The sequence below is a fragment of the Kryptolebias marmoratus genome, linkage group LG10, assembly GCF_001649575.2.
Source record: "Kryptolebias marmoratus isolate JLee-2015 linkage group LG10, ASM164957v2, whole genome shotgun sequence".
In the NCBI taxonomy this organism is placed as follows: Eukaryota; Metazoa; Chordata; class Actinopteri; order Cyprinodontiformes; family Rivulidae; genus Kryptolebias; species Kryptolebias marmoratus.
Window position 1 is genome coordinate 13488152 of NC_051439.1, and position 14826 is coordinate 13502977.

General features: G+C 41.5%; 1 protein-coding gene across 3 annotated transcripts in view; it reads left to right on the forward strand.

Moving 5' to 3' along the window:
* ktn1 (kinectin 1) overlaps nucleotides 1–11930 on the forward strand; it is a 14838-nt gene extending 2908 nt beyond the window's left edge. Inside the window, exons 4-34 of one of the 3 annotated variants that reach the window (XM_025005591.2) lie at nucleotides 305–435; nucleotides 571–675; nucleotides 797–937; nucleotides 1036–1142; nucleotides 1350–1494; nucleotides 2084–2180; nucleotides 2268–2446; nucleotides 2650–2739; nucleotides 2842–2879; nucleotides 2964–3054; nucleotides 3225–3293; nucleotides 3369–3406; nucleotides 3510–3600; nucleotides 3748–3816; nucleotides 3904–3941; nucleotides 5396–5486; nucleotides 5593–5705; nucleotides 5790–5886; nucleotides 5992–6032; nucleotides 6137–6227; nucleotides 6972–7058; nucleotides 8184–8273; nucleotides 8372–8458; nucleotides 8533–8622; nucleotides 8715–8807; nucleotides 8907–8990; nucleotides 9368–9451; nucleotides 10330–10413; nucleotides 10508–10603; nucleotides 10712–10822; nucleotides 10932–11930. In XM_025005591.2, coding sequence (XP_024861359.1) covers nucleotides 305–435; nucleotides 571–675; nucleotides 797–937; nucleotides 1036–1142; nucleotides 1350–1494; nucleotides 2084–2180; nucleotides 2268–2446; nucleotides 2650–2739; nucleotides 2842–2879; nucleotides 2964–3054; nucleotides 3225–3293; nucleotides 3369–3406; nucleotides 3510–3600; nucleotides 3748–3816; nucleotides 3904–3941; nucleotides 5396–5486; nucleotides 5593–5705; nucleotides 5790–5886; nucleotides 5992–6032; nucleotides 6137–6227; nucleotides 6972–7058; nucleotides 8184–8273; nucleotides 8372–8458; nucleotides 8533–8622; nucleotides 8715–8807; nucleotides 8907–8990; nucleotides 9368–9451; nucleotides 10330–10413; nucleotides 10508–10603; nucleotides 10712–10822; nucleotides 10932–10961 — 2798 coding nt within the window. In that variant the 3' untranslated portion in view covers nucleotides 10962–11930. The remainder of the gene's footprint in view (nucleotides 1–304; nucleotides 436–570; nucleotides 676–796; nucleotides 938–1035; nucleotides 1143–1349; nucleotides 1495–2083; nucleotides 2181–2267; nucleotides 2447–2649; nucleotides 2740–2841; nucleotides 2880–2963; nucleotides 3055–3224; nucleotides 3294–3368; nucleotides 3407–3509; nucleotides 3601–3747; nucleotides 3817–3903; nucleotides 3942–5395; nucleotides 5487–5592; nucleotides 5706–5789; nucleotides 5887–5991; nucleotides 6033–6136; nucleotides 6228–6971; nucleotides 7059–8183; nucleotides 8274–8371; nucleotides 8459–8532; nucleotides 8623–8714; nucleotides 8808–8906; nucleotides 8991–9367; nucleotides 9452–10329; nucleotides 10414–10507; nucleotides 10604–10711; nucleotides 10823–10931) is intronic. The other 2 variants (XM_025005592.2, XM_025005594.2) reach the window with 2 other exon arrangements.
* Nucleotides 11931–14826: the final 2896 nt, after the last annotated feature.

Here is a 14826-nt window from a genome sequence, read left to right on the forward strand (position 1 = left end):
CAAAATTAAACGAAATAAACATTTGAAATATATGAGTTTGTATGTAATGTATGAATATAATATACAAGTTTCACTTTTTAAATGGAATTACTGAAATCAATCTACTTTTTCATGATATTCTAATTTTATGACCAGCACCTGTAGTTCAGTGTAAGAACTGCTGTTTGAGTCTGAATGAGAAAAGCATTATGAAAGGTTTAGTAGGCTTTTACTGTAGTTAAACAGTACTATTCTAAGTGCAAACTTTCTTATTTACTGCTTATTATTACTTGAATTGTATCACTTTTGTTGCTTGAATTAACAGAGAACCCAGAGATGAAACTGAAGGAGCTGCTCTCCGGTCTGTCGAGCCTGGCTCTGTCAGAAGCCGAAGCCGTCAGCGTGATCGCTCTCCTGCGAGAGAAGAGCCCTAATGTCTTGGATGCCTGGCACAAAGTGAGATCATTAAGTTGTAAATTTTAGTTAGGTGATGTGACAAATGACATGTCACGCCTTTTGTAACTGGCAGGACACCTGGTGTTTGTAGTTAGACTTTTACTGCTTTTTAAATCTCCCGTCTCTGGCTCCCAGGCTGCAGTCAGACCAGATTCAGCTGCCCAGGAACGAGATAAACTTTTTACAACTCTGCAGGAGGAAGCTTCTATTGCCAAAGACAAAGTGAAACAGCTCAGTCAGGTCTACATTCTGCTGTTCTATTTATTGATTTATTTTTCCAGCCGAGTCATTGCATTTATGGTTTAATTGCCTTTTTTTTTATTCCATCGAGAGACTTCACATCCTTTATTTTGTGATTTAGGAGCTTCAGGTTGAGAAACAGAAGACTGGAAGAGTGGAGGCCATGATGAGAGAGCAGCGTGCAGCCATGGAGAAAGAGCTGGGGGGCATGCAGGCCAAAGCACAAGGCAGCTACCAGGAGCTGCAGACCATGCAAATAAAGGTGAAGGCTTGATTCCTCATCAGTACAACTCGCGCTGGTTGTGTTCAAATAAAAAAATTTGTAGAGCACTGAGAATGAAACATGTTGTCTGTGTGCAGTTTCAGCAGGTGAGGGAGCAGCTGGAAAGCCAGATCACTCGTCTGCAACAGGAGAACGGTATCCTGAGGGACGCAGTCAGCTCAGCCACCAACCAGATGGAGAGCAAGTCAGTGTTAAGCATTCTGCCAAGCTCTCAAATGTTAATTCATTCATGTCAAAATTTAAGTTATTGTTTTAGTTCTATGTTACCTTTTGTTGCATATCATCATACTGGAAAAGATAAACTTGTCTTTATTACAAAGTACTTGTAACTTATTTGTCATTTTCCTAAAATAATGCCTCATCAACCATTTTTATACCATGTTCCTGGTAGGAATTCGGCGGAGCTGAACAAGCTGCGCTCCGAATATGCCAGCCTGATGAAAGAACTGGCAGACAACAACAGCAAGCTGCAGCAGGAGGAGCACCAAAGGAAGTCGCTGGAGGTCGGCTACAAGCAGAACGTGTCCCAGCTGGAGGTGCGCTGATCCAGATGCACATTGTGTACATTCGGCCTGTGCTTCGGTATCACTGGCTGAGAGAAGAATGAGCAGAGTTGCGCAGACATGGGCGTGCCGCATAGCTTCAAATCTGTGGACTGCGGGTGTGTCAGTGTAACTGGGGAAAAGGGGGGGGGGGAGCTGTCGTGGAAGACCCAGGCAGGACTGTGGGAAACACAACCTGAGATGGGAGGGTTTATTGTCTTAGGAAGCTGGAATGTTTGAAGCTTTGTGCTGGATGTAAACACCACTTTTCCTGCTAGACTCTCAGCCCTTCCTGTCTTTTTAAAAAAAATACAAGATGGAAATTTCTGTTGCTGGCTTGACAAAGACAAGTCTCTGCAATATCAAAAGTTAAGCTGCTAAGTCTGAAATGTCAGTGAAACATTCAGGCATTACATAATCTAGGTTCACTATCAAAAGAAAGAAAAATACAAATCTCTGTAACAGAAGTTGTATTTTTTTACAGCTGTACCTATTTAAGCCATCTACTGCATGCTAAATCATAGCCTTAGTAGTTTTAGGTTGTGTGATGTGTGGAAGAGTCACATAAGTTTATTCTCTGCAGGCCCAGCTTCAGGATGCAAAGAGACGCTGGGAAGAACTGCAAAACTTCCTCCACACAGTCAATACAGAGAGAGAAAAACTTCAGGCCTCCAAGCAAGGTGAGTAAACACAGTTGGACTGAAAAGCTTTCAGTGTTTGTGGGGTTTGCTCAGTCAGTTCAGTGAATGTGCATTCCCACTTTGCAGAGCTTCACAGCCAGCTGATGGCAGTGGAAACAGAAATGAACAACAAGAACAAGGAAATCCAGACGTTACACAGCAGCCTGACTGAAGCCATGGTCTCCAAGGAGCGGCTGGAGCAGAGAGTGATGGAGCTGATGGAGATGTCTCAGCACAGTATGCAGGACGACACGCTGCAGGTTCAGGTGAGGCACTTTACACATCCTAAATACAACAGCTACTTTGTTTTATTGTTCAGAGTGAAAGTCATCGCAAGTAAAAAATAGTTGAGCGTTGAATAATATTCAATCAGGTTGCATTATGGCTTGCTTCTTAATCTGCATTAAGACGGAGCATGAATAAAAGAGAGCAGCAGTCTCCTAATGCTCATTTAATCTGTTTATGATAGGAACTCATGAATGAAAACAAAGCTCTCCAGGTTCAGAAGGAGACATTGCAAATTCAGAATGAGAGCATGCAGGTCCAGATCTCTTCACAGGTATGGGTTAACTTCACCTATTTACGTTTAAAAGCAAAGTAAGATTCAAACCTACATATACGTGCTATGTAGGCTAATGAGATTTCTCTGTTCTACATTTAGGCCACCCATGTGTCCCACATTGAGGAGCTACAAAAGCTGTAAGCAAGACATCATCTTTCTATTGCATCAGGAGTGATTCAGTTGGACTTTTCTCTTTAATATAATGTGACTGTTTTGTCCAGGCTGGCTGAAAAGGAGCTGCAGCGGAAGAGTCTGGAAGATTCTCTAAATGCTGAGAGGAGCAGCGGTGCGAGTAGAGAAACAAACATGCAGGTGTGTTTACCAGAGAGCCTCGTCTACAACTTTGTTTGTATTTACAGACATGGACTCAACCAGACTGGAAACATGATACACTCATTCACAAATGTCAAATATACTTCATTTCCTCCCTGTGTAAAAACAATCGGAGCAAAATAAACGAGGCATGTCATTTAATCTTGCAGGCTTTGCACAATGAGAACATGTCACTGAAGGCGGAGATTCAGAATCTGCAGGCACAGATTGCTGATCAGGTTAGCTTTATGCCTTCTTTTTTCCTTAAACAGTTTTGTGTTTTGCTTGTTTGACACTCCCTCTCTGTTCTGTAGACTGCATCCCAGCAGGCTTTGGACCAGTTTCAGAAGAGGTGGGTGTGTACTCCAGTTTGAACACTCGGTTCTCAATGTATGAGACCAAATAATCCGGTAATTAAAACCAAATGATTTGATCAAATGCTGTGCCCTACCTAGTGTCCGAGAGAAGGAGGAGAACATTAAAACAGTTGAGGGACTTTTGGAGAAGGGGCTGATTGAAGTGGCCAACAAGGAAGAAGAGCTCAAGGTAAGGTTCAGTTGTCTTCTTTCACAAAGGAACAGCCAAAAATGTTCTGCCCACATTAGACTGATGTCAGTATCCTTTACTTCACTGCATGTTTTAATCATTACATTACATTTTTTAAGTAAAATTAACTTTTTTTCCTCAATGCAGAAAGTAAAAGTAGAGAATGAGGCACAAAGACAAGAAATTGAGGACCTTCTGAGAAAGACAGCAGAACAGGTGAAGTCTAACATTACTACTAAAAGGAATTCCCTTTTGTTTTATTCCTACTTGGTGTTTATTTTATTTATTCTTCTCTCACTAAAGGCATCATCAGAGTTAATAGTGGGAGAACTGCAAAACAAGTAAGATCAATTAAAGTTAATGCTGGTATTTATGTGACACGATAACAAGTCGGTGGAAAAGGCTCATTTCTACCCAGTTTGTTCAGGACACATAAAAGCTCCTTTCAGGCGTGCATTCCTTTTATTAATCTGACTGGAACTGAACACGCAGTCTTGGAGGCTAAACCCTGGTCACATTTGCATAGAAGTTGCAACAGCAATCCTATTAAATCAGTTCTGGTAACGTTAACAAGTGCACAACTGATGAATGTCTAACTTTGTAAATACCACAGGGTGTACTGTCAGTGGCGTGTCTGAATAAGTTCCAGAGAAACATTAACTTAATGTCTAAATAAACCAAAATACCATTACTGTTTTAGAGATTGTACACAGTCTGTGTCTGTAATGGGCCTAAAATGCAAATATCTGACGTCAGTTTCAGCAACTCTATAAACAATAAGTCACACCAGTCTTGTACACTTGCTCCAATTAAAAAGCATCTGATGCAAGTTGCAGTTACATGTTTTGAAAGCAAAGACTATTATTTGTGATTGTAATATAAACACGCACACAAAAAACACAATTTAACGGCTCCTGACACACCAAGGCACTCCTTGAACACACCCTAAATGAACTCTTTTAGATGTTCTTTTGGGTCTGTGACTGCCTTTCAGTTTTAGGACATAATTTAAAGAAATTACTGGATCATAACCAGGCCTTAAAACTGGATAAATTTAACCTTAATTTAGGAACGGGGTGACCGGTTGCATAGTATTATTTATTTCACATTATCAAACTATGGAAGAGGTATATTCAGAACTAATTATATGATCACAGTTTTCTGCATATATGCAAAAAATAAATAAAATAAAAATAAATAAAATCCCATACAGATTGTGAAGCATGTTGGTGGAAAGTTGATGATTTGGGCTTGTTTTGAAGCCACTGAACTTTGGCACCTCGCAGTCATTTAGTTGAACATAAAGTCCTTTTTTTTTTACCAAAGTATTCTCGAGTCAAATGTGATGCAACAGCTGAAGCTTGGCTGAAATTGGGTCATCCAAAAGAACAATAATCCTGAACACACAAATAATTCTACACCACAATGGCTGAAAAGGAGACTCTGCATCGGCCCGGTCAAAGTCAGGACCTCAAACTGACTAAAAATCTGCAGATTGAACATACCACAGCTTTGCTTTAACAAATATCTACAATAAACTGATCCATTTTTCTCCATATTGATTCAAGAGACTGACAGGGACTTATAGAATGTGATTATTTCAAGTTATTATAAGTTGAGTACTTTAGTAGTTCACCTACTAAAATAGTTGTAATGCAGCTTATTGTGTTGTTTCTCATACGATTGACTTGGTTTTGTTTTGATGTCAGAATTGAGAGTGTACATGTTCTTTTTTTATTATTTACCATGGCTGTATTTGCGTATTAATAGAGTTTTGTTTCGCTGTTCTGTGTAGGATCCAAGAAAAGGATCTGAAGCTGAAATCACTGGAGGACAGTCTGCAGGCAGAACAAGCCAGCAGTTCTACCAGAGAGAAAACCATCCAGGTGTGGGCTTTTGCAACTGATATTATCAGTTTTTAGAACATCCCAGTTGTTCTTGTGCTCTTCCTTTTAAAGCTCTTGATTGAAACTTTTTTTTTTCGTCTCTTAGACTCTGGAGCAGCAGTTGGCTGCCCTTCAAGGGGAGTTGGAGCAGCTGAGAAACAAGGAGACACAAAAGGAGCCGAGCACCTCTGATGCCGAGATCCGAGAGTTCCAGGCTCAGTAAGTCAGCCCCACGCTTTACTCCGGAGCTCGTTTCCACCTTTCTTTAATGTCAGACAGTTGACGGGCAAATCTGAATCTCAGGCTGGCAGCAAAGGACCAGGAAATTCAGGTGCTTCAGGCTGAGCTGGAGGCAAGATCAAGGGAACTGAGTGAGAAGGTGGAGCAGGTACAGCAACAGGTGAGGAGGGATTAAGTAGATAAAGTCTTTGACTATCAAGTTTGAAGATTTGGCACTTTCTGAAATACTTATTTCTTATTTTCTTCTTCCTCCCTGCCTCTGTAGCAGTCTAACACTGCGGCGCCAAACCCTGAGCTCCTTGAAGAGTAAGTAATGTGACCATTCTTCATATCCATGTTTTCATTTATGGTTATTATTTACTAGGCTGTGCAGAATGCCTAATAACGAAAGGTTATCTACTGTTTGTCAGGCTGTCAGAGAAGGAGAAGCAGGTCAGCAGTCTGCAGGGTGAGCTGGCTGAGCTGAGGGACTCGCTGGAGCTTCACAGGAAAAAGAATAATGTAGGTTTCCTGCAGCGATGACCTGAACTATATTACCTCCGGCAGATCTGGTGTGTTCTTATAAGATATCACCCTCCGTTCCTTGTATGTTACCACAAAACATTCCCCCCTCACAGGGTTGCATATATCCATACGCCCCTGCTGTCCACTGCCACTTAGTCTCACCTGTTCTGCTTTTTGTTCTGTACAAGTATCTATTTTCTTTTTAGCACAGATGTGTTCTTTAGAAAAAGATGTGTATGTAGCAGAATTATACACATTAGTACCAGTATGTGCTTTGCTTTGGATTGCTTACACTGAGCATTGCATAAGAGGGCTTCCAGCCCACTCTTGTTGTGCTCGCCGTTGGCTGTTAACTGTTTCAGCAAGCCTGTTTGTGCTTGTGGGTGATTCAGAGCATTAGAAACTCATCCTTTGTTTTCCAAAGACACTTTGTAATACTAGGAGAATAATTGTAATATTGTTGACAACAAAAATACTCCTGTAAATGTACGTTATTTCTCTATGTAGCTTGCATATTGTGCTTACTGCATTTACACGCAGACGATGTGAGGCTTGGATTCTAGAGACGTTTCTCCACTTTTTTTATTTAAAGCAGTCGAAGCATAGGTAGACGGCGGAGTAATTTAAAAAAATAAAGAATGCGTTCAGTTTGTTCTGTCCCCATAACCGCCTGTGTTTAGGGGTCACATTTTCCTTGAGGCTAAACTGAACGTAGTATCTCTCTGGAACTGACCAAAACAGGAGCTTCGGGAGAAAAACTGGAGTGCAATGGAAGCTCTGTCAGCCACCGAGTCCATGCTTCAAGGAAAACTCAGCAAAGTCGTCAAGGTTCGACACCTCACTTCAGTCTGCTTCACTTTAGTTCCAATCTGATGCATTCCCCTCCGAAATGCTGTGTTTTGTCATAATCGACCCTGTGAAGTTTCTGTTTTCCACCATCATCCACAGTAATAACACTGCATACTCATTTACCCTACTTTCCTTTTTCCACTTTGTTGCTGTGCCTTGAATTTAATTGGCTTCGTTTTGAGCTGTTGAACTTGTTAACCCCCCCTTTTTTGACTTCAGGTTTTTAAGACTTGAACAAATATCGGTGCCCCGAAGGGTTTAGAGATTTGTTTTCAAAGATTTCTCTTTGCCCAGAGCTCAGACTACCTCTTGGAAATGAGTGTGCAGTGGCTTAGACATTCGTTAGATGTCATTAGATTGAGATTTATGGTCATTAATTTTACAGCTTCCTGTCTGTTTGTCATTTGGCATGGCATGTTTTTCCCCATTCTGCTTTGTGACATCATACTGTCTATATTACCAACTAATCAAACACTTCTTAATCTATTTTTTTAGGGAGTTTAATTATTCAGAATCTTTAAATCAATATATATAACAACCCTGAAATGTTTCTCAATGCTCTGTTCTCACAAATGAAACAGCCTCGATCTCCACTGGGACAAACAAGTGCAGAATCTACTCAAGGTTTTCGTCCAGCTGCAGGTCTCCTCATGTGCTTGGCAATCAGATAGCTGTTCTATTAACAGTTGCACTGAGATATGTGTATATTTTTGCCATCGTCCTCCATTAGGTAAGGGTAAACCGTCAGCACAGCAGCTGCTCGTCTATCATTTGAGTACAGTAGAGAGTAGAGGACACTTCCTCCGATCTGAGCTGTGGAGGGTTTGTTGGCAGCTGTTGTTTCCATGCATTCCTGTGTTATCAATGCAAATGAAAGTGAGGGTGAGACATCGTTTACCTTCAGTGGATTAATGTCGCTGCTTGAATAAATTGGAGAATCTTGATTGATCAGCTGATTGATTTAAATCAAAATTAGAGCTCAGGAGGGAGTTTGTGGTCATATCTGCTTGTATGACCACTGGATCCAGAGACTGCACTGTCTGAACCGATTAATCAGGAAGCTCTCCGTCTCTTCTTGTTCTTTTTGTACCTTTGACCTTGCAGGAGAATCAGGCAGCTCTGGCAGTATCTCAAGCTGAATGTCGAGACGTTCTGCACAGACTTCTGCCCCATGTGTCTCTGCCCTCTGAGCAGGTATTAGTTGAACTGCATTTGTGCCTTTGGGCTGGTTTTTGTTCGGAAACAAAGGACTGATTGGTTGACTTGGATTTTTCTCCACAACTGTCCACCAGAATCATCAGGAGTGGTTGCAAAGGTTTGAGAGGGCAGCTGCTGAAAGCTCAGTTATGCAATCCAACCAAACAGCAGGGGACTCAGAGGTAAACAGAAAAGTTGAAATGTACAGCCAAACATTATTTCTTAAAAGTATAAATAAATATTTTCTTTCTTGAAGGAACTGGCTGAGAAACTGAAAGAAGCTGAGGAAAGCCAAAGGATTCTCCTAAAAGACTGTAAGACGTATAAGAAGGTTTTGGCAGAGACGGTGAGAGGAGTCTTTTGATTTTTTGAGTCCCACTCATGATTGCATAGTGGTCTCTTCTTGAAACTCAGCCGTCATTCCTGTTGTGTCCACAGGAGGGCATCCTGCAGCGCCTCCAGAGCAGCGTAGAGGAAGAGGAGTCCCGCTGGAAGTCAAAGCTGGAGCAGTTCCAGACAGAGCTGAAAGACGTACGAATTCAGACTCCGATTCCTTCATTCTGACAGCGTTTTGTCATCTAATCTTCATCGTTATCATTTGCGTTTCTGTGTTTCTGTTGTGCTCCCTAGGTGAGGAGAGAAAAGCAGCACTTGGAGTCTGAATTGGAGAGAGCGGAGCAGGAGAGCGCCACCTACGTGACAGAAGTTGGAGAGGTGAGGAGAGACGGGATCTTTTCACCAACAGTTTTTTTGGATTTCTCAGTCACATCATTGTTTCTGTGGCCAAAGCATGAGCTCTGTTTCCATTCATTTAGAATCTGGTGCATATAAAGTTCAAACAGCAGACATTTTGAAGATTGTTAATCTTCAAATTGGTGTTTTTTTGCAAGAAACGATTCTTGACTTGCCAATTTTATCATTTACACTTGCGCAACATAAAGCTGTTCCTCGTTTATCACTACATAGCTCTGCTAGAGTAAAAGCAGTATTCATAGACGCCCCATGACCCGATCAGCTTGTATTGATCGTGCTGCCCTGGATCATCTCCTTCAAACCCTCATTAAACAACTTCATCTCAAACTTAATTTCAGCTCAAAGTTCTGTTGACTGAATTGCGGACCAGACTCGATGGCTCTTATACAGAGGCCATCAGACAGAATGAGGAGCTGACGTCGGTAAGCATGGATCCCCCTCGAGCTAGTGCTGCTTTAAAATCTGTCCTACTAACTGCCACGGGACGGGGTTCTCCAGCTTCTGCAAACTCTCTGGGTCATCTTTCACCACTTCTCTGCAGTTGGAGTCACATGTTGGAGCCACTAACGCAACTTTGTAATAAACAGGATTGTGAAGGATGATTCACCTTGACATGCAGTGATAGTGACACTAATTTTTCTCTGGCTTACTAGTCGACTTTTTCAAATAACCCACGCTTCGTCTTCAAGCATCTGTTTAGGGTTACAGTCTTTTTCTTGATAATAGTTGGGTTTTTTTCAGTGGTTATCGTAGGAATGTCAGCAGTCAGTACTTTCAGACCATAAAGGCTGTGTTCAGACCAACAATGGCACTATCAGAAATTTGACCTACTTATGTATAACAATGAGAATTTCACAAAAGTGCACACAAGATTGTTGAACTTGTTGCAAACACCTGACTAGAGTTCATTTACCTTTTGAGCATGAGCAAAAGCACGTTTCTGTCAGTTACTTTGTGCAGTAAGTGACATATTCAATGCCATTTTGTCTATTTAATGTGATTTATTAAATTAACAGTCCTTTTTTGAACTAAGGAAGAAATGATTGCACCTGAGAGGACTTTCCAGATGTTACAAATCCTTTTTGAAAGCATTTCAAAAAGTCCAATGTTAGTGTTTGATAAGTCATATCGGTGAATCAGTGGACTTCCTAAATAGTGACTCATCGTTTTACTGCTACCTGTAAGAGCAAGCATAGTGCCATTCTGGATTTGAACATAATCTTAACAAGACATGCTATTCTGAGACACTGTCATTTTGAAGTTATCACATCCTAAGTCTGTTTTTCATTTTCTATTCCAGTTAAAGTCTCAGCTCACCAAGACGGTGTCTAAGTTGGAGGCAGAGGAGAACGAGAGGCAAAAAGTGGCTAGTGACCTCTATAAGGTAGCAATCCTAATATGTATTTTATGCCACTATTGTTGCAGGTAAACCGCAGCTTGCAGCATTAATAAAATTAACTTTCTTGCTCTTCATATAGGCTCAGCAGTCTCTTGAACTGATCCAGAGCGAACTCTCCAAACTAACAGACAAAACCGATGACCTGATAGAGAATAGCAGTCTGTCGTCAGACCGAGTAAGAATCTGGGGCAGTTTGGGTGTCTATGTCATAATTATTGCTTTTTGTAATAGAACATTGAATGCTCCAACATCAGGTTTAAATCTGCACTCGTGTGTCTAACAGGAGGAGATTGACAGAAATGAGAAAATGACTGCCGGACTGAATCAAACTGTCAGAGAAATGCAGCAGCTGCTCCAAGCAGTCAGCCAGCAGCTCACTAAGGGACAGCAGGGAGTAAGTTATTGTCGCATGCAAAAAGATGAAGTTGTAACACGATCCTGTTTTGTCAGCTCGCAGCAGTGGATTTGAATGTGACGACCAAGCACTTCTGTTTTCCCTTCAGGAGCTCGACAGAGATCTCCCCAAGGTATAATGCGAGGAGGACGAGCACTATGCAGCCACCCCGACTGCACTGCAGAGACCACCTTTAGACACCGGTCTCATCACTACCACACCACATCGTACCGTCACACCCAGCCACCTCCTCCCTCCTTAACTCCGTCACCTCACCTGTACTGTAGGCAGCCTCCAGCTGACTCTGGCGGAGGGGCTGGTGAACCACTCCCGGACTCAGTGTTGGCCACAGAAAGGCAGGCAGAGGTTACTATTCTGTTCCATATATGGTACCAAACTACTCCACTCCAGCCACATTCCTCCTGTTTAGCGGCATCACAAGTTGATTTTTACTCCAAACTTCCTGCATTATTTAAACTGTGTGGAAACCATTCCTCTGTTTTAAATCACCTGTATTTTTTTTTTTCTCCAATGAAATCCTTTTGAATAATGCAGTAGTGGGTTTTCTTTTTCCTTCTTTTTTTTGTCTTAAGAGGGCAGAGATACAAATTTCAATTAACTAAATCAACTCTGGGTTTTCAGTATTTTTCTTCTCAACTTAAAAATATATATGTATTGTTTAAATGTACCACTTAGAACCTGCTGAAATACTGTGTCGATCTGTTAATTTGCCCTCAGAAAACTCAAACTGTATATTTGTCATGCATCGTTCCATGCATACCTTCGCTCAGTTTTGGCTGGGGAAAAAGGGAGATCATAAGAGGTCTCGGCATGTTGGATGGATGATTTAACTGCGGAGGTGCAAAGACAAACTGTAGGAAAGTTTGTCCTGCAGCTCTGACGAGAAGGGAGTTTCTGACCCTGGGTGTGCAGGGGAGAAGGCTGGGCCAATGGTTTAGAGGTTTTTAATCCTACTGCAAACACTTTAGAAACAAGCGTCCCATATCATCTGTATTCAACACTTGCTATGTTGTTGCTAAGTTCATTAACACTGAAGACTCTGTTCTTTTTGTAACAGGTGATGTTAATAAAAGGGATGCTTAATAAATCCGTTTTTCTTCATTTTTGTTTATACCACTGCCCTCTTTCTCTTGACCACAGTGGGGCAGCACACTACCTTTAGTTTGTGTTTTACATAGATTTAAATCGTAGCCTTGAAAAACCTGAACGTGAACCATGAAGTTTCATGACTCGTGTACTTTTTACTGGCAGGTGAATTTGTTTTGGGAAACGTGGCAAACTTGTTTTTCACGCTGTGGTGTTATTTTAGGCAAAACAGTGAATATGCTGGATCTTCCGCAGTCTGATCATTTTCCTGTAACACTTAACAGGCTGCGTGTTTACTCATACTTTGAGATTTTAGAAAATGTTTTGGAAAGATGGGAAAGAGCGTGAGACCTACTGGAAAAATACAAAAGATTACCTTGTGTCGTTGGAAAGTATCTGGTTCAAATTATACTATTTGAAAGTGAAGTTAAAACCAGATGTTTGCATACAGTATAGAAAGACTCATAACCATGACCGACACTCTGCCATTAAAATCAGATGAGCCATGTTGGTAAGAAACTGTTTTAGCTCAGTTAGGATTCCTCAAATTATATTTGTTAAATGCCCCAATATTAAGAGAGATTTTTCTTTTTTTGCTTTCTTTAAAGTCACATATTTACATACACTAAGATTACTGCACCTTTAAATTGGAGGCACATCTGAAACACTGCTTCTTTGTGTGGCATCATGGGAAAGAAAATCAAAGATCAGCCCAAGATCTAAAGAAGGGAACTGTCAACCTCCACAACTCTGGGTTATTCCTGGGTACAATTTCCAGATGGCCGAAGGTTCGGCTGAACAAACAGTTATAAGTATAAACACCACGGGAACGTCCTGCCGTCGTACCGCTCAGGAAGGAGACTGGTTCCGGTTCCTGAGATGAACGTGTTTTGGTGTGAAATGTGCAAATCGGCCCCAAAACAAAAGCTAAAGAGAGTGTCATTATCCACAGGGAAATGAGTCCATTACTCCAAAAACAGCATAAAAAAGCCAGATTACTGTTTGCAAATGCACAAAGGGACAAACAGCCTAATGTTTGATGAAACTAAAACTCAACTGTTTGGCCATAATGTCCGTCTGTCACTGCATTTGGCGAAAAAAGAAGGAAGCTTGCAAGCCTGAGAACATCATCCCAACTGTAAAGTATGGGGGTGGCAGCATCATGTTGTGGGGGTGTTTTGCAGCAGGAGGCACTGGTGCACTCCACAAACTAGATGGCATAATGAGGAAAGAGCACTATGTGGAAACACTGAAGCACACAAAGGCACAAATGGACATTGACCCTGAACATATTAGTTCAAAAGTGGCTTGAGGACAACAAAGTCAATATTTTTGGAGTGGCCATCACAAAGCCCTGACCTCAATCCCAGAGAAAGTTTGTGGGCAGAGCTAAAAAAGGCGTGTGGGAGCGCGGCGGTCTACAAACCTGACTCAGTTACGCCAGTTCTGCCAGGAGGAATGGGACAGAAATGTAGAAAATTATTATGAGAAGCTTGAGAAAGGATACTCAAGTCACACCGCTTAAACGTAATGCTACCAATTACTAAGAACGTGTATGTTCACTTGTGGCTCTAAAAATCTCTCCCTTCTTTTTTGGGCATTTAAAAAACTGAAATAATTTCAGGAACTATAGCTGACCAAAACCAGGAAAAGTTTAGTTGGATTTGATGTCAGACAGTGAGAAAAAATGATTGTCTTTTTATACAGTGTATATAAACATCTGGTTTCAACTGTATACTTTAAGCACCTAATAATAGGGACGCATACATATACTGTTTGTTATAGTTTATTAATTCTTATTTGTCCCCTTTGTGATCGTGTGAGCAGACTGGAGTTGATGTTGCATTTATCTGTGCAGAAGGCTGATGCTGTCTTGCATTTTAAAAGCCTTTTGAACAACAAGACTGTTGTGCTGGCTGAGAGGGTGTGTGTGTGTGTGTGTATGAGTGTGTGAGGCAGGGGAGGTGTCAGGTCAAGAGCACCAGTGACACGGGATCAGCACATTCCTCCCATTCTCCCACACCGTCATGCTACAGTCAGCTGATTGGAGATCTGATTTTTGCTTTCATCGAAACCTCGTGACACGGCTCGCACCACAGCATCTCCAGTGGGGCTGCAGGGAAAGTGATGATGGAGGCAGCTGAGCTGAATTTTGGCAGACTTAGGTAGATTCTTTTTGATTTATAGGCCCTCGTTTGAAAAAAACAACATTTAAAATGGCCTAGAAAATATGTGGGCTGGAATTGTCCCACTCATGTTGTTTCTTAAAGCATACTTGTTACCCTTTATGAGGAAATGACAGAGGTTGAAGAAGGTGGGACAATCCAGCAGGTTATCAGATATTTTGTGTGTAAAGCATGACAAAGCAGACTGGAAGTTAGCGGGGACTTTTCCATTCCATTGTCATCACTGTTTACAGTCCCTCTGTTGTGCAACGGGCCCGTATGCAGTAGGCCCTCTGCTGTGCATGCTTCTTGCCTAGTAACGCTCGACTCCACCTCCTAAACACAGATTTACGCTCCCACTACGCCAGCATAACTTCAGCAGAGCAGCCCACTCCCTGCATCTGCTCTCCATCAGTGTGGTATGTGCTGGTGAAGCCTTTGATCCCCACCCACCCCCAACTCTGCTGTGTGTTTGAGTCAGACAGATGTAAAAAAAAAAAAAAGAAATTGAAAGGCTTTTTTTTTTTTGTAACAAAGACATAGCACAACGGATGAAAGCAAAGCGGAAAGAGACAGTGACACAAAAGAGCAGTAAACATTCATTATACCCACAGCATTAAGGGTTGCCCCGAGCCCCTTAGTTATAACCTTAACATTATAGCTGATGTTCACACATCTGGGCTATTAATGGAAAAAACGTGCAGCTTTGAACAGAACTGACAAATTCAAAGT